The sequence below is a fragment of the Lupinus angustifolius genome, unplaced genomic scaffold, assembly GCF_001865875.1.
Source record: "Lupinus angustifolius cultivar Tanjil unplaced genomic scaffold, LupAngTanjil_v1.0 Scaffold_88_56, whole genome shotgun sequence".
In the NCBI taxonomy this organism is placed as follows: domain Eukaryota; kingdom Viridiplantae; phylum Streptophyta; class Magnoliopsida; order Fabales; family Fabaceae; genus Lupinus; species Lupinus angustifolius.
In genome coordinates this window covers 2,133-22,049 of record NW_017724408.1, presented here as the reverse complement: position 1 = coordinate 22,049, position 19,917 = coordinate 2,133, and the positions used below count along the sequence as shown (strand labels likewise).

The 19,917-nt window shown below is 33.0% G+C and overlaps 2 protein-coding genes across 3 annotated transcripts; both read left to right on the top strand.

Annotated features, from left to right (window-relative positions):
* The first annotated feature begins 2,090 nt into the window (after positions 1-2,090).
* Positions 2,091-4,794, top strand: LOC109339683 (formin-B-like). The gene is made up of 2 exons (XM_019577172.1): positions 2,091-3,137; positions 4,271-4,794. The coding sequence occupies exons 1-2, from the start codon at positions 2,363-2,365 to the stop codon at positions 4,585-4,587; spliced, it is 1,092 nt and encodes a 363-aa protein (XP_019432717.1). The 5' UTR covers positions 2,091-2,362; the 3' UTR covers positions 4,588-4,794.
* A 5,365-nt stretch (positions 4,795-10,159) lies between these two features.
* Positions 10,160-14,703, top strand: LOC109339685 (peptidyl-prolyl cis-trans isomerase CYP21-4-like). Of its 2 annotated transcripts, none has more exons than XM_019577175.1 (8): positions 10,160-10,359; positions 10,852-11,008; positions 11,502-11,541; positions 11,762-11,812; positions 11,975-12,060; positions 13,511-13,636; positions 13,747-13,897; positions 14,261-14,703. In XM_019577175.1, exons 2-8 carry the CDS (start codon positions 10,857-10,859, stop codon positions 14,345-14,347), a joined length of 693 nt encoding a protein of 230 aa, XP_019432720.1. In that variant the 5' UTR covers positions 10,160-10,359; positions 10,852-10,856; the 3' UTR covers positions 14,348-14,703. The 2 variants fall into 2 exon arrangements, with proteins under 2 accessions (XP_019432720.1, XP_019432719.1); XM_019577174.1 differs by having other exon boundaries at positions 10,847-11,008.
* The last annotated feature ends 5,214 nt before the right edge of the window (positions 14,704-19,917 follow it).

Here is a 19,917-nt window from a genome sequence, read left to right as displayed (position 1 = left end):
GGTTATTCTAAGTGTATGTCTAAAAAAAGGAAGGATTTATATCTCCAAAGATGTGATCTTTAGTGAGGATCACTTTCCTTATGTTATAAGATCTACTTCAACTTCTAGTTCAAAATATGGTTCTCAGTTTCCTTCATCTACTGATAATTTTACAACTTCTTCGTTCTTCATACCTCCATCGTCATCCTCAGAAAGTGCAATATCTAAGTCAAGGGTTGCCAAGCCTCTTTATCCTAGGGTGCTACGTTCTGAATCTGAACCTACCACAGTTAAAAATGCTTTATCAGATCCACTTTGGCTCAAAGCAAAGGAAGGGGGGTACAGTGCACTAATGACTCTTAACACCTGGTCCTTAGTTCTTCTATCATCTCATAAACATGCCATTTTGCAAGTGAGCTTTTAGACTAAAGTAAAACCCTGGCAACACTATACAAAGGTATAAAGTTATGAATGGAGATTAAATGTCTAAACATTTTGTATCTTATTATGTCTTAATCCAATCAAAAAGTTTAAACTAACTAAGAAAAAAATCATAAAAATAGAAATTAATATTTTTATATTACTTGATGGAATATGATTGATTTGGGACACGAGAACATAAATGTTTTAGTATATGTGATCCTTCTTCTAAAGTTAGAGTACTAGTTAAGGTTTTTCATCCAAACAAGGGTATCACTATGATAAGTGTAAACCTTATGATTTTTTTGGATATCATTTGTAAACTTTTTTTACTCTAATTAATTATATTTGTACTAAATTGAATCAATTTAATTATAATTTGTTTATACATGAAATTATTAGTTAAGATTTTATTTTTATGTTTAATTTGGAAGGAAAAGCAAGAGATTCAAAGTAGAGTTGTTCAAGAATAATTCTGGCACTGTATTCTTCAATATTTGATCAAGGAAATTTTTGAATATGATGTTTCTAGTGTATGGAACTTCAATATGAACGATCAGATTGGTGAAATAAGTAAATTAGCTCTAGTTGAGTGATCCACAACTTACTAGCAAGAATGAGACAATAAGATTGAGTTTTTCCATGACCATTTTTGCAGAGCGAGAATCCTCTCCGTGGGAAATGTGTGAATTTCAGAAGATTTAAAACGGAAATCATTTTGGAACCCTAGCTTTTCTACTTTCCTTCATTTTCGATTTCTTAGAGTTAGACTTATAGTTCTACAATATTTGAAACTTAATGGAAAGGGAGACTTGAAGGTAGAAAGCATTATAACCTTATAGAACTCACTTTAATGCTCAATGAAGGGTCTTTATTATCTCTTCCATTAAAGCACAATTAGTTGATAATTTTCAACATATTCTCTTTTGTTATTGTCTATTCTTTTATTTGATTACTTATATCAGTGCTGCACTAAAATTTTATATCCATGTTAGACTTTTGAGTTGAAAAACTTAAGCCTTGTAACATGTCAACTTATAACATGAATGAGGGGGGCATATGGACTAGGCCAATTAGCAAGTAATTCAAATAATTTTAAGACTTGGCTTAACCGTGTAATAATTGTCTAAGATCACTTTGAAATTATATTATATCTAAACTCACGCATTTATCAAATCGACCAATCAGTTTTACTTGTTCGATTGGAAGAATTATTCTATGTCTTAAAATTTTTATTTCATATCCTAAACCAATCAAATCCTACCAAATAATATAAAAAAATATTTTTTTATTTTTATAATTTTTCCTTTTATATATGTGTTAACTTTTAAGATACAATTGGAAGACAAAAAGAGAGACAAATGATCTCTATTAGTTCTATTACCTTGTATATATACAACACTCATATCCACTACATGCAAATGTATTGTAAGTACAAAATTGTGTTTTGTTGTCTTGATCATACATCTTATCTTTACTTTGTAATAATCATGTCAATTTTGCTCGGTATGTTTATCATCATGATTTCCTTTTTCCTCCACATCCAAAAGTTCAAATATCCCTAAACAAAAAGGATCCTTGTTTACTGTATAGATACAAGGGTACTCATCCAATTAGTATTAGACAGTCCAGTCACGTGCATCGAAGCTGGGTTTCACCACCTTCGCACGTGGCAGCTTTCTATACCCAATGTTGTAAATCACTCACCTACTCCTTTCACCATAGAATTCTCAATTCTCTTCTCACACCTTCACAAACTCAACACACAACAAAAACCATAAACAACCCAAAATCCATTCCTTAAATCAAATTTCACTTCTCATTTTCACTACAATATAACAACAACAAGCCCATATAATATAACCCATAAAATTAACACACAAACTCATCACTCTCTTTCACTCATTAACTAGCTCACTCACCATATCTTTCTTCCACAATCTCATGCCAAATATATAATACTATGTCTGACCCTTCCACCACTCCATTGCCGCCACCACCAACCTTACCGGCTCAACCACACCACCACCAACCACCCCTCATCCAAGGTGTTGCCACCGCACCCACCTCCTCCTCCACCCCATTAATAATAAGAGAATACCGGAAAGGAAACTGGACAATCCAAGAAACCCTGATCCTCATCACTGCAAAGAAACTAGACGATGAAAGAAGGCTAAAAGTCACAGCAACTTCAAACTCATCAACACCCTCTTCTTCATCTTCAATATCTGCATGTGGAAGCAGAAACACTGGTGAACTAAGGTGGAAGTGGGTTGAGAACTATTGCTGGAGCCATGGATGTTTAAGAAGCCAGAATCAATGCAATGATAAATGGGACAACTTGCTTCGTGATTACAAGAAGGTTCGTGATTATGAGTCCAAAATATTGTTGGAATATTCTTCTTCTAATTCTTCTTATTGGACACTCAACAAACAACAACGCAAAGAGCAAAACCTACCTTCTAATATGATCTTTGAAGTGTACCAAGCCATAAGTGAAGTTCTTCAAAGAAAACAAACGCAAAGAATAATAACAACAACAACAATAACCACTCCACTTTCACAACCTCAACCTATTGTTACAATAGCAACACCACCACCACCACCACTTCAAGCAATGCAACTATCTCAACCACCACCACCACCTCCACCTCCACCACCCCCTCTTCCACTGCCACAACAGCAACCTCCTCCGCCGCCGCAAGTTCCGGCTGGTTCCACCACTCCGGCGGTTTCAGGTAATGCAGTAATCAATGTGCTGCCTAGATATCACTGTTAACACAACAAACACTTTTTGCATTTTTTTTATAAATTTAAATTTTTTATTTATTTTTGACAAGTTTTGGATTTTGTGTTATGTTTGAGTTATCGGTCAAACTTGCAGGTTCTGTCAACCCTGTCACATTTAATGGGACCCTTTTTTAATTTTTAATTTTATATGCTACAATTAGTCCCATGCTATTTAAAATACACCTAAAGGTTATAACATTTCTGATTGTTTGATGAATCTGTAGTTTGCATCCTACGGTGTAAGAAGAGAAATGTGGGTGTTACTGTTGATGGTATCTTAGACCACGTTGCTACACTGCACCAAGATTCTGGTTCCTATTATAAAACTCAGACAAAAAAGTATATTTTTTAGTTTCTAATAACGAAACAATATTTATGCAATAAATAATAAATAGAAAAAGATATACACATGATATATGAAGTTTTTATATTATTATTATATTATTTCCTATTCATTTTAATTATTATTGACTTTTAATTAAAAGTAATAAAATAAACAATAGATATTACATTAGCTGTACATAAATATTTATATTATTACTACATAGATATCATAAATAAAATGTTATATAGTACAATCATGCAAACCAGTGTGTGAAAGGGTACCATCTCATGATTGTCATGGATTTTGTGGGCTGTCCAAGAAAATAGACTATAAGTTGCTTAGTCCCTCTTGGTGTTATCATTAACATAATCTTAATCATTATTTTGTGGTGGATAACATAATCTCAATCCTTAATAATTACGAAAGTTCGAATCTTCCTAGGAATTAAAAGTATTTGTTACTTTGGTTGTCCACGTAACCAATGCATTGACCAATACCATCTCATACTCAAAACTCATGCAAATTAAATTCTCATTCATTCATCATTATTATTTTATATTCACCTGCTGAGGGGACCATTTTTTTAATTTCACGCTTAAGCTAAGATTTTCTTAGTCTTCTTTAATTGTTACATGTTATGCTTGTTTCTTTATTTCATTATTTCATGCTATAATGTAGCTTCAATGATCCTTGTAATTAACTATGTTATTATGAATTGAATTTTGTGATTCTATTGAGGAAATGGTTTGATTGTAGAGAAATCACAATCTTCTAAAAGCACAGAGCAAAGTGATGGTGATGGCTCAGAATCTAAACGTAGGAAAATTAGGAACCTTGGTTCTAGCATAATGAAAAGTGCAACAGTGCTGGCACGAGCACTTAGAACTTGTGAAGAGGAGAAGGAAAAGCGGCACCGTGAAATGATGGAGCTAGAGAAAAGGAGGATTCAGATGGAAGAAGCCCGGAATGAGGTTCACCGGCAAGGCATTGCCACCCTTGTCGCCGCCGTTACGGATCTTTCCGGTGCCATTCAGTCACTCATTAATTCTGATCAACCCCATGGCCAAAGATAATTAATTAATATGCTGCATATATATTTTTATATGCTTTCTTGATCTTAGTTTATTAATTATGTGATGATTCAGAAAGTTATATCAGCCCATTCTTTCCTTCCTCCCCCACCTCTTATTACTTTTGAGTCAGTTTCAACAAATTGATTTCACATGATATATGTCAGGTGATGAGTGATGCAAGGTATATGTTCCATTCTTTGTTGGAGATACCAAGTCTAACATTAATTGTTCATTTTGTGATTTCTATGTATATAATTTAATTAATTTCTTACATTTGTTTCTTTATCTCATTGTAGACATGTAAGTTTCTATTTATGTGTTCTTTCACCCTTTTGTCTTCCTTGTCTTAAGATGGAATAACTTAACATGATAATAATGCCAAGTTAATTGAAGAAACGAAATGATTTGAGTAAATAAGTTACTTCAATCTATTTGCTGAGTTTTGAATAGTAATAAATAGAAAGAGAAATCTTATGAGCCATAAAACACTTATGATCCATTTGTGAGTTGAATTTTAAAAAAAAAAAATGAAAAGATAAAACATACACTTATAAAATAATTCTCAGACGTTCATTCTAAAACTGAACTTGCATTTAGATTGTGCTCAACATTTGTGATGGAGGGTACTTTGGGAATGTTGAATGAAATTTGGGGTAGGACGGAGTGTGGAGTGGAGGGGTTGCTGACAAGTGTGGCAGAGGGGCAGAGAGTGCTCATTCATTCTCAGTCACAAGGGACAGTCAAAGAGGTCTGAGTCAAATTTTCTTTTGACCATATAGGACACTAACCCCACCACTTCTTCTCTCTTTTATGTACCCTTCTCTTCCATTTTCTCTCACTACTTCACCCATATACGCCAAAACCATGATAGTCTCTCCTCAATGATACTTTGGTCTTCCCAAAATACCCTTCATCGTCCCATCTCTCTCTCTTGGTAGTACAGCCTGTACAAGTTACAGACTGCCTTTCCAGGCATCTTTAACTCAACCATCCTGCTACTTTATCACCGACACAATTGCTTGCGGATCTAAGATTTAACTTCTCTTATTTCAACCATTTAAATCTAGTAATTTCTTTTGTAATAAAATAAATAAGTTCTATTTTTATTTTATGTAATTTCATAATTTTTAAAACATTGTCTATGATAAAAAGACTTTTCACATTGATACCATGCAAAATTGTAGTCAATGTATAGAGCATGCAGTAGCCATTCTAACATGTGTCATAAATAAAGTTGGGGATTCAGTCATCTTCATCTAGTTAGTGTTGGCCTAGTTGGAACTTGAGTTTTAATAGAGTTGAGAAAAAAGGTTGAGAATTGTTAAAAAATATTTGTGTAAACTTAATACGAGTCAACTTTTTAGCATGGATAAGTGACCATATTAGACCTATACAAAATGGTTCTGGTGTTGGGAATTGGACAACGGTTGCACAACAAAATTTAAAATTTTAATCATTGTGAATTTTTACTAAAGATCCACGTGAAAGAGCATAGGATGTTTTTATACTTGTTCCCTCTTGAAACGTAGAGATATGATTTTTGCCTTTCTCGATCACAAACTCTAAATTAATGTGTTCTTGGTTACGAACCTTGATTGTATTCTTGATTACGAGGACTACAACTTTTACGATTCGCCATTGGTTAAGCGTGGTCAAAATAAAAGCTTTTTGTTAACATACATAAAGATTTATACAAAGTCAGTACATCATTCATTACTCATTTATATTAATTTTTAAAGAATTTGATTAAAAATCAATAGCAAATATTAAAAATCAATAGTAAATATCACATGGTTGCAAGACTACAAAACACCCAATACATGCGAAATTTGTTCCAGCAACTATGTCCATGGCTGTAGTACTACAAAAGAACATCTAAGGGTTGAAAACATAAGAGATAAACCAGTTTTAATTGACTATAGATGATCCAAACTTATAACAAAAAAAACATATTTTAGCCTATAACACTAACTTGTTTATATGTTAAAGGTGTCAAAATTTAAGGAGAAAAAAAAAGAACTCAATGTACTTAAATTTTGCATGCTATTGAATACTTGTAAATTAGATAAACAAAAGCAGTATAATAATTAATAAGCCTTGAAATATATAACATACATATGATATGGTTAAGAAATAAATTGGATATTAATAATGACAATGTATAATAAAGGTATGCGAAATTTGAATTACTTACCAATAAATCTTCATTCTTTGTTTTTTAATGATAGTATCTAAACTTTTGAGAAAATTTTACATTTTAAAACTGATGGCCTTCTGCTCATAATATCAATGTAGAATATATTTTTATTATGTTAATAAGTTCTTATACAAAATAAATAATGCAACAAAAAAAATTCCTGCTGTAAAGTCATATAAATAACTATATCTTCAAAAGAGCTTGAATGGTTTTTATAACTTGAATACTTATTTAGAACTCTATAGCCCATTTTGAAGTGGATTCTGGTGTGATAGTTATTAAAATGCTCAATACATCACAAGTCATTTTTAAAAGATTTGGAGATGTATTAATTTTCTTTCAATAATCTTAGACATTAAAACCATTTGATTGTTTAACTCTTTTTTCGCTCTGAATAAGTATTAAATTCGGTTTTCTCAGATGTAATTATTATTGTGCTATCAAAATATTCAAATTACCACATAAATAAAAATAAGGAACAAAAATATAAATATTTTTACAAAATGTTTTAAATTAAATTCTATTTTCCAAATAAGGTGGTACCATTAAATTCTTTCCCTTCCTCGTCCTAATCAAGATTGAGCTTTATACTTGTGACATGTACTTGTGACAAGGAATAAGATGGACTCTCATTGAAATAAGCATCATTGTTGAGATACTTATGAATTATGACGTAGTCTTATATAAATTCTCTTTCACCTTTTTTACTTTTAAGAAATTGATTTCAAAATATGTATATCTCAAGAAATTGAGCTTCTTGGATGGATCAACAATAGTTCCAAATTCCAACATCACACTATACTCACTCCAACATTTATCAATTGTTTCTTTCATGAGCGATATTTTGAATAAATAAACCTCCATTTGTCAACTTAGACCCCAAACCATCTTCAACAATAACATTCAAGATATGACTATGATTTCTTATACTTAAGAACTCTCCATTAAACAACAAACTATTTGACAAACCTAAATGTTTTTCAATTTGATTTACACCTTATCATTTGGAATGACATTACTGTAAACAAGTAGAGAGTGAAAATTTCAACCTCGATGGATAACCCTTTTGGAGATGATAAGCCCAATACCTCGAGCTTTAGTATACTCCAATCTATCATTAATATTCTTGATAAACATTATAGACATATATCACCTGCTCGAAGCATATCACACTCCAACATACCTCACTAATAAAATTGTTTGTTTCCCACAAGGCATATGAAGTGATTATGAGGGCAATAAAATCAAAAACTGTTTTGAAATATTATTTCAAGCGACTTTGAACAAAGATGCTTATATCAGCTCTTTGGGAGAATAGACAGATGGGGCATGGTGCTAGAAGTTGAGTTGGAGAAGGAATTTGTTCCTTTGGAAACAAAAGGAAGTCGAACATCTCCTTAAATCCTTGGAAGATGCAAGAATTGTTCAAGGCCATGATGATGGGTGGATTTGGGTTCATGACAAGGGTGACGAATACTCGGTTCGTAACGCTTACCAGATACTTCAAAATGAAGCTAGAAATGATGACAATGACTTCTATAAAAGATTATGGGCTTGCAATGTTCCACCAAAGATGAGTTGTTTATTGTGAAGAATGTATTTAGATGGTGTGTCGACTAGATTTAATCTTGCTAGACGTGGTGTCCTTGGAGATAATGTTCCAACTTGGTGTGCTTTTTGTGGTATGCTGGAAGAATCCTTAGAACATTTGTTTTTCACTTGTGCTTCTTCTTATGGGGTATGACAAAATCTCTACTCTTGGTTTGGTCTTTGTTCTATTATTTCGAATGATGTCAACTGCAACTTTCTTTCTCATATGAATTTGCTTTGGTTGGAGAAAGACCTTCACCAACAATGGATGTCCATTTGGTTTATCACTATTTAGTCTCTTTGGTTGATTAGGATCAAAGTCATTTTTGAGCATTCTAATTTTTATCTAGAGGAGGTAATGAACCTTATTTCTTTTCACTCGTGGAATCTCCTTACTTATCCTTTTCCTAGTTTTTCTTTTGTGGAGTGGGTGATGAACCTTTCTAATTGTTTTTTTTGTTATAATGTTTAACTTATCTTTGTGGATAAGAGTATCACTTGTTCTCCTAATATCTTTTTTCTTTTTTATGAAATTAATTGTTGATAAAAAAACTATACATGTGAAAATTTATAAGAAACAAAGTAAATATTCAATCTATTTTTTTATATTTCTAATAAAAGAATCACCAATCCCTTACTTTTTCCTTATTAGAATATGATATTTTTCCTTCTTAGTGTTAACTAACCATATCCTAAATTAAGGATTATTCTCTTTTCAACTACTTTCTTTTAGGCATATGTTTACTTTTATTAACCATTACAAGAAGATTTTTTTAGACTAAAATCCACATTATAAAAGTCTCAAATTTTTTATATCAATTTAGTTCCTAATAAATTTAAATTATTATTTTTAAAACTATGTGACTGTCCCAGTTTTGTTAATAGTAATAAAATCGGGAACATGACAAATTATAAAAGTTAAGGACTAAAATGATAATTTAAGTTTATTAATGACCAAATTGTTGTTTACAACCGATAGATCATTGATTTAATAGTGTAAGACTATGCTAAGATCTTAGAAAGAAAAAAGATAAAAGTCCAATTATTAGTAGTAACACTTATTGGAGAGATAATTATATCGTTAAAAGAGATTAATTTCTTATCATTAAAAAAGAGAGGAGATATGTTAGTATTAGAAATATTGATACTCACTCAATTATATCTTTACTCTAATTTTTATTTATATTAGAGTATATTACACTGACACTCACTGAGTTTTAGCGAAATTACATGAATCACTCCTCACTTTTCTACACCTACACAAGCCCCTTGATTTTTATACTTTCAGTACATTGATCACCCATGCATGAGAAATAAGTGTAATCTTTTAAAAAAAAGTGATAAATGCAATTAAGTTAAACAAAACATCGTATATTACGGAGACAAATCCAAATAATATATGAATCGATACCTCTTTATTATTTTTTGTTCTTTATGATATAGTATAAGAGTGATTTACACAATAAATTTTTAGAATTGTTGATACATTTTGTAACAAAAAATAATAAACATACATTTATTTGTATATTTTTTGTATTTTTCCTCATCATATACCATGTTTTATTTAACTTAATTGCATTTATCATATTATTTTTTATAATTATTTCTCATGCAAGGATGATCAGTATAATGAAAATATAAAAACTAGGGAATATTTATATAGGTGTAGAAAAGTAAGGGATAGTTTGTATAAATTAACTAACAATGTAATTAACTCTTCTTTATATTATGATCATGTGATGGTGTAAATTATTTAAATTTAAAATAGAAATTAAAATAAAATAAAACGCTTCAATGCAACTTTGGAAAATTGTGGCCGGAATCCGTGTATCAGTTTCTCATTCATAGTTGAAAAGAAGAACACACACACAACAAATTGTTGTTCCTTTTGTGAAATCCTACACCTTCTTCTTTTTCTTCTCTTCGATCTACTCTGTGCCTCACATTACCTCTTGTTCTACCACTTCCATCACAAACTCGCTCAGGTGCTACCCTTTGTTTTATTATTATTTTTAAATATGATTTAAATTAAATCAAACTAGTAAACTTTTAGTTCTATGCCCTATTTGAGTTCATATAATTAATGAGTATTGCTTGCTTAATTTATTTTAAATAATGGGTATTGCTTAATTTAATAAAGTTTGTTGCTTTTGACCAAATCTTAGTTTAGCTTGTTGGATCTTAACTTCTATTCAGTTTTGAAGTTTCTCTTTATGCTCAATTGCTCATCGAATTTGAGGAGGAAAAAGTACTTGAAAATTTCAACCTTTAAGCCATGGGGTTTAGTTGGTGTTTGAATCTCGTGTAAATCAACTATAAAAATTTGGTTTTTTTGACATTGATTAATTAAGTGTTTTCTTTGTTGTTGATATTCATCATTATTTCTCTTGATTGATTTGTTTTTTTTTGTTTCTAGCCATCGATTTTGTTTTCCTAATTGTAAATTAACAATGCCCTTGATTGAAACTGAAGATTAGGGTAAATGGCGAGGATCAAACCTCAGGCTCTGCTGCAGCAAAGCAAAAGGAAGAAGGGGCCTTCGCGCATAAGTGCCACCACTATTATATTCTACTCATTGATTCTTGTCTTGTTTGGGTTCTTCCTGTTTGCTTCATATAGACATTGGTCCAACAGGTAAGTAAAGGATTTTTATGTTCCATCTGTGATGGACTATTCGTAGTGTTCGAAGTTATATATGATATATTCGTTTCCCCAACAAAAAACAACAAAAGATGTGTTGGAAATTGATACTCAGCGAAATTAAGCTCCAGCTTTTCTAGTTTAAGACTTGTTCAGCATGAATGTGAATGATGGTATATTGGATGCTTATGCTAAGATATAGAGGAATTTCTGGAGAATGCAGTTTGTTGTTAGGGGCTTTATTGTACTGCTATCTTGATTGAACTCCACGCATTTTGTTTGTTGAGCATGCACTATAGCTTTTGTATTTTTTTGAAGTGATTTTCATTCTTAATTAGATGAGTATGGAACGAGCATTGGTAATTGTTGGAGTAAATGATGATGAATATTGTTGTTTTACATTATTTGTTCAATTTTCTCATATAGAATAGGAACTTCTGAAGAGCATTGGCTGTTGCATAACAATTCATTTCTTACCTTTATTCAGGTCAAGATTTCGATCAGAGAATCAATTGTCAGTCTCAGAGGTACATCCTTAAATGCATTATACAGGGTTTTCATAACTCCGGAGGCATTTTTATGTTTTCTTGTTATATGATACCCTTTCAAGTGTTTTCTTCATCTTATTGAAGGTGTATTTTATGTGTGTTTGAGTTTGCCCATTGATATAGGTTGTTGCTTGTTCTATTGAGCTTTTGTGTCTGTGAATAGAATTATTGTTTCTTATTCAAACTGGTTTTTGGATAGGGTGAAAATACTTTTGTAGACCCAAGGAAATCTGACCTACCTGGATATGCTGTAAGTTTCATTTACCAAACTGTAGTAATTCTTTTGTTTTTTTGAACATTTTCAAGTCAAATTAAATTTTAATTAAGTTTAAAATGCTTGTTGAATGAAATTATTATATGAAAAATGAAATATTATTCCATAACCTAGCTTCCTTTGTCATCATTGTTATAGGTTTTAAATACCTCCAAGGGCTCTATTATCATAGAACTCCACAAGGAAAGTGCCCCTGAAGTTGTTGATGAATTCATTGACTTATGGTGAGTACTTGGTTTTCCTTTTATTCAGTCTATACTTCCTTCAATATTATGATAATTTGGAGGCTGCTGAATGGTTTAGGATTTATTTTTTTCTAACTTTTTTCATGTTGTCATTCATTTTAGTCCGAGTTGTGGTTTGCTGGTTGCAGTAGATGTTAAGTATGATAAAGTATTCGTAATTATGTTGATACCATTTTCCCCGTGTATCTAATATCTATACTCTTCATTATCACAAGATTGAATGAATTAGTATAAATCTTCATGTTTGCATGATTTTTCTATATATATATATATATAATTGTATTCAGTGTGTATCACAACAGGGTTCAACCTTGAGCTCTTATCATTTCACCTTGGGTTTGAGTGTTCTTACTCATCATATCCTTGACACAAGAATCAGCACCTCGATATATGTTTTTTGCTGATGTATGTCTTAATGAGAGAGTCGACAGAGGGAAAAAATTGAAAATTAGAGTTATCAAGGGGAGCTTTAGAATCACATGGCTTCCATTTAAGCGGAAGTAAATTGATTATATGGAATGTAACTTTAGTAAGTTGTGTGGTAACATTGACCAAATTTAAAACTGGAGATTACAAGTCACATAATTTAGGCATCTTGGATCAATCATACCAAGGGGTAAAGAGATTAAGGGAGGTTTAAGTCATATCATTTAAGTGGGGTAGACCGTGTATGAAATGGAGGAGTGATATAGGTGCACCATTTCTGTGCCACGTCACATACTGGAAATGTGTTTGATACCAACACTTGTACAACACACGATGACATGTGGTTATTTTATAAATTAGTTATTTCCATCTCTAATATAGTTAAGATACCATGGAAAGACAACTCTATATGGCTTTGTCATGCCCTTTAAATTTTGAAGAAAAAAAACAAAGTAACATCAAAAGGTTGACTCTATTTTAAACATTTAAGCAATTTTGATAATAGAAAAGAAAATAAGTCTAAGGTGCTTTTATCAAGTACCTATATATATGTGTTGGTCTCGTACAACTTCCAAAATTTGGTGTCCCTATGCCCATATCATTTTTCGTCTCTATGTACGTCTGTACTGCTACTGAATAGTTTAGGTGTTATTCACTAATTAGTGATTGGAAGGTATCTGTCAAGTTAAAACAAATATTTTGTGGCATAGACATAAGACTAGCGAAACTGTGTTGACTACTATAACTGTGTGTTTGTATGTTGCTTGAAATTAACGTGTCCTCTTGTGACAAGAGAGAACACAGCTATTTGTGACTCGGCACTCGCATGAAATTCATGGAAACTTCAAAGTATTACAGCTCTATGGGTTGACTGATATTTTCCTAACTTTTGTTGGTGTCAATATGCATTAGTAGTATATTGATTGTAAGTAGTTTATTACATAAGACTTTTTGGAATATACTCTACTTATACTTCCCTCCTAAACTGCAATTGCTTCTGCAGTCAAAAAGGGCACTTCAAGGGGATGCTTTTTCACCGTGTGATTAAGCACTTCGTGATTCAGGCAGGGGATAATGAAGGAGCAGGAGCTACGGAAGATTGGAACTTGAGAGGAAAGCATCATACAAGGTTTTCTCATTCTTTTGGTTTTTTCAATTAAGTTTCTGATATATCAGTATGGACCATCCTTGTGAGTTTCATAAATTTTCTAAATAATAGAAATTGTGATCATTTACTAGTATGAAACATGAAGCATTCATGCTTGGAACTTCAAAGGGCAAACACTTAAGCAAAGGATTTGATCTTTTCATTACAACTGCACCGATACCAGAACTAAATGAGAAGCTTATTGTGTTTGGGCAAGTCATCAAAGGAGAGGATATTGTTCAGGTGACTGAATTTGATTTATTCTCGTCGTTATGTCTGCAATATCGTGTGAACATTTATCTTTCCCTTTCTTGTGCTGCTTATCTTGTGCTTTTTCCTTTTCAACCAGTTAAGAATTCTTTCTGCAAATCTTTTCATGTGTTGGCTGTTAATGGTGGTCATTTTTGTTATTAATTTGAAACTATATATCAAGTTTGGAATGAAAATACTTCTAGCTATTAGAAAGTTGTAACTTAATTTTCCTTATTTCCGAGAAATTATCATGCTTTTCAATTCTTACCAACAGTGCAGACATTTCGTTAATGATTCAATATTGGGAAATTTAAGATTATAGTTGATATTGAGTGTTACATAATCCTTTGGCAGGAAATTGAAGAAGTGGATACAGATGAGCACTATAAACCTAAACTTTCTATTGGGATACTTGATGTGTCTCTTACACAAAAGATATGAAGGTTCTCTGCCAGATCAAGAGCATAATGAAATTTCATGTTTCTTTCCCGAGAATTTGTTTGGTGACTCCTGACAAATCTTTTCTACAGAGATGATTAATGATGTTTTTGCTAATGAATGTTTTAGTTGTTAATACATGGATTATTATGCATTCTCTTATTCTTTCCTCTAATGTCATATTGTTTTTTATGAAAAGGGAAATGGGTAGGTAAGGTTTTGCAATCATTTGTATGGTTTGGTAATATAATCTTTTATTTTCTCAATTTGGCATTACTCTTCATTTGTAACTTCAATGAGATCACAAATTCATTTTGTTTTGCCTCCATGTGCTGTCCTTGTATCCAATTTCTGTTGATGACCAATTTGGTGGTGCCCTAGAATGGTAAGCTTTGTATTGATACCCATGTCATGTTTCCATTTGGTTATAGAAGCCATGACCACATTATCTTATTGTGTAACATATTTGGACAAAGACCCCAAGTTTACATACATTTGTATTTATATGCTATACTTTGTTTTTTATTTTTTTGATAAGCAAAGATTGGATTAAAAGCACAAGGGGTGCTAACCCAAATAATAACAAGCCAGCAGGAAACAGCAAAAAAATCTGCATGAAACAGCAGAAAAAATCTGCAGCAAACAGCAGAAACAGTAGCCTAAACACTACCCACCATACAGCTCCAACGGTCCACACACCAGTTCGCAAAAGAGAATAAATTACAATCCATATTGGTAGAGTACCATAACCACAGCTTAACCTTAATAGCATACAAAATAACACCACTACAAACCAAAACATCTTGTAGAGGTTTGCAGCCTTTGATTTGTGACACAAGGCCATATGAGCAGTAAGACCAAAAATAACAGAGGAAGGTGTAGTAAAGGACAAACCAAGCCAACAATAGAAACTAAACCAAACATGAGAAACAAAAGAGCAAGTACAAAAGAGGTGATCCGCTGATTCCTCCTCCCGAGATTACACAAACTGCAGTCCATATCAGATTGATGGTGAAAAACATTCTTCCTTTTAACCGTAGGACGCAAACAGAGCGACTTTTGAGCAATAAATTCGGTTGCCCCGCTAATTGAGCATGGAATACGGTCAGAAGGAGTCCCACTACACCTTCCTTTCAAATCAATCTTCCAAGTTGAGTCTTCTTTGAACAAAGAAAGGCCAAAAGGAGACACAACCATATTCTTCGAGGCAGATGTCGAAGGGTGAAAATGTTGACCCCTATTCTTTTTGGGAAAGAAAGAATTAGGGTTCAACCATGTTTGAGGATATTGGGCTTCCACAAACCTCCAATACTCGCCCCACCATTTTTATTAGGAGAGTTGGGTCTGGGAGATCCAATAACTTTTTTATTCTTTGCCAAGGTTTTACACATGGGCTTAGCTGAGCCCACATCCTTGCCTAGTTCAACCTCTTTAGAAAATTCAAAAACATCCAGGGAAGAATTGATTGCAAGACTGGAAGAAACAAGCCCCAAACCCCTCTCACACGAAACCTCTCTCTCCTTAGACTCCAAAGAAGAAGACCTCAGCAAAGTAACACTTAAAGGTGCCAAGGGTTTACCTTCTTTTGCCAACACTGAAGGAAGCGCCAAAATAGGTGTACCCCCACATTCAGAATAAGTAGAAGAATTCAAACTAACAGGAGAGGAGTCCAATTTCAACTTACCAGAAAATGGCAAATTGATATTGACCCTTCTAAGATCCCCCTCAACACGCCTAGAGTTGACCACCACCTCATCAGTGTCATCTTCCTCCAAGAAATGTTCTCCCCAACAAGAGGCTGCACTCTGTCAGCCCACGACTCCAAATCACTATCATCGACAACCATATTCAACTGATCATCATGAGGACCAAACCATCATTGACCACCTTAGAGGTCATACATACACCCAAAGGATCTACCAGAGTCTCTACCATTCACACTGCACCCACATTACCATCCACACAAACTTTTTGAATGTGATCAATTCTACCCAAAACTGAAGTAAGAATAAGAAAACCTCTCATTGTTATTGTTAGGTTATATGCATAGGGTTGTTTCCCGTTTCAGGTGGACCATGTTATTTTCATATATTTTCTTCATTCTTCCTATTGTTATAAGGAATATATATTAACACATTTATACGAAAGTTATACATTGATAAGTTCGTTCCTAGGTTTGGTTATCATGCTTAATTGGTATATTGGATTTTGTATGATTCATGGTTTCTGAACTCATTCAATGAATCTACCAAGCTTTGGAAAGCTGGTTATATACAAAAGCTTAACTATTTTCTAAAAGAAGAAAAACAGTTATGATAGTTACTAACAAACTTGCCTAAAAAGGAAAGATAATGAAAAATCTATGCTATGGTACAATTGATGATAAAATAAGTACCAAATAATATATTGAAGTATTTAATACCCCTCAAGCTGGGGAGTAAATATTTAAAACACCCAGCTTGGCAAGAAGATAGTAAAAAGTTGCAGAATCTAAGGCTTTGGTGAATAATTCGGCAGGTTGTTCTTTTGTAAGAATGAGAAGCGAGTGGAAGAGATGAGCCTTGAGCCTTTCCCTGATAATGTGACAATCAATTTCTATGTATTTAGTAAATTCATGAAACATGGAATTAACTGCAATGTAAAGAGCTGAATTGTCGTCACAAAAGAGAAGAGAAGGCTTAGTGAAGGCAATGGGAAAACTATCAAGAAGAAAAGTTAACCATTGAAGTTCAGAGGTAGCAGCTAGAGCTCGATATTCTGCTTCAGAGGAAGATCTAGCCACCACAGTTTGCTTCTTAGATTTCCAGGAAATTAAAACACAAACATCCAAACACCCTGAGTTCAGTTAGATTAGGCTTACATTGGTGCAACATGTCATAAGGTGACTTGTGTTGAAGAGTTGAACTAGGAATTCTGTTGATGAGGAATGTGGCATGTTGGACAGCATAAGACCAAAAAACTTTAGGGAGGTGTGCATGAAACAACAATGATCTAGTGACATTGAGTAAATGTTGATACTTACTCTCTACAACAGAGTTTTGTTGTGGAGTTTCAACACGTGATGTTTTATGAATGATGCCCAATTTATCAAAGAAAATAGGAAAGTGAAATTCAACCTCATTGTCAGTACGAATGATTTTAATAACTTTGTGGAACTGTGTATGAATAAGAGCAACAAAATTCTGCATTAAAGTTATTGCTTCAGATTTAGCTTTCATGAGGTATAACCATGTGTGCTTACTATAATCGTCTATTACAGTAAGGAAATACTTGAAGCCATGGATAGATGAAACAACTATATGACCCCAAATATCCGTATGAATCAGATCAAATGGTGCCAAGTTTTATTCACACTATTTGAGAAAGACAACTTTGTTTGTTTTGCCAAATGACAAAATTCACGAATTGTCTTTGCATCAAAATGTACATAGGAGAAATCTTTACAAATATGATGTAAAACGTCAATAGATGGGTGTCCTAATCGAAAATGCCACATATCAAAAGGAGAGACATTGGAAACTGAATTAGCTAAGACAAATCTTTGGCATGTAAGGTCTTGAAGGTGTGATAAAAATGTAGAGATTGTTGTGCACCTTAGCATGTCCAATCATCTTCAAGGTACGTGTATCCTAGATCATACATTGATAACCATAAAAAATTACTCTGCAATGTAATGCAACAACAAGATTATGAATGGAGATGAGATTGTATTTGAACTCAGGAACAAACAGAACATTGTGCATCATCAAATTCTCATTAAACATAACTATGCTAGCTATAACAACTGATCCATTAGGTAGCTTAATGACTACTGGTTTAATGGATTGATATGTTGTAAAACTAGACAAATATGGACAAACATGATCAGTAGCACCAATATCAAGTTTCCATGGATGGATGTTACCTGGATCCTTATAAGCACTTGATTGATCAAGAAGCATTATGCTAAGTTGGTTCACCTTGTGTTCAAAAGAGTTGTTCATACCAACATTATTCAGCAAAGATGCAAGTTCAGCATACTTAGTAGGATTAAAACTCAAGGAGACCTTTGTATTAGTTTTTGTACTTAAAGAATCATGCATTTTGTTAGACAAAACTAAATTAGTGCTTTTAGTACTATTAACAACACTATTATTTGTTCTGTGTTTGCCAAAATTAGGAGGAAAACCATGTTTGTAATAGCAAATGTTAGTTGTATGCCCCTTTCTTCCACAATAAGTGCATAGTTTAATGTTATTAGTTCTGTTTGAACCATAACTTCTTCCAAATCCTCGACCTCTGTTTGAACGCATACCATTTCTTTCGTATGCGTTTCCTCTACTAAGGACACCTCTCCATTGTGTATTGTTGTTTGATGTTTTGGTATTTTCAACAGATTCTATTTCATTAGAGTTGAACAAAATTTTTGTATTAACACTAGCTAGTTGTCTATCTTGATGTTGCAACAATGCGAAAGCCTTATTGATTGTTGGTAAGGGTTCAAGTAATAAAATCTATGATATGGTATTTTTAAATTCATCATTCAATCCTTTCAAAAAGAAAATCACATACTCAGACTCTCTTTGCTCTTTCACAGATTTTATCATATTGCATTTGCATCTTACAACACAAGTACATGAATGTATAAGTCTTAAAACTTCTAAATCTTCCTAAATTATCTTCAAATCAGTATAGTAATTGGAATATCTCTCTCACATTTCTTAATTGAATGAAGTTCTTGCAACAAATCTAAAATGCGAAAGTAATCACCCTTAGAGAATCACTCTTTCAAATCTTCCCTCAACAACTGTGCATTTTCAATATAAAATGTGCTTTGAGTTATTTGCTTTGTCAAACATCTTGTAATCCATGAAATCACCATGGTGTTAGGTATCAGTGGCGGAATACACCTAGAAGGTGGGGTTGAATAGGTGTGGCGGAGCTCAAGTTCCACTTTCTGGGTTTATACACACTTGCTGAAAAATTCCCAGTTAATCGATTAACCAATGGGCTTAATCGATTAAATCAAAACAGAAATAGAATGATCAGATCAGCAACTTGCACATTTATTAACCAACACACAAACAAATATACAACATATACTTTTATGCAAGATTAACAAGAACGTAGCAAGGAATAAACATGGATTTTTTCCTTCTTCACTATAGAACACAATGTACGTTACATACACGCTTCCAAATACAAGACTCAAATGCTCCTTTCTTGGAACCCAAAGAACTTCGTCACCCTTGGTTTGACCTTTCCCAAAATTGCCTCCCAAGAAAACCTTTCTTACCGCGATTCGGCCCCAGCCAAGGTATCGCTCTTTATCCCAAGACCTCCAAGTCTTTGTGCGAAGAACACCTTACCTAACCGCAGCTAGGATTTTCCCAATCCTTGAATTAACAATGCTTTGAGTTATGAATGAGTACTTAATACTCGAATATTACAATAAAGCCTAAAACCTAAGCAAGAACTCACAAGACGTCCTAGTCTAATATGAATGTTCATGCATGAGGTTTCTGAAAATATGCAATCATAAAGAACTATCTATTTTTCTTTTCAAGAAAACTAAAGCCCTAGCGTGATCTAAT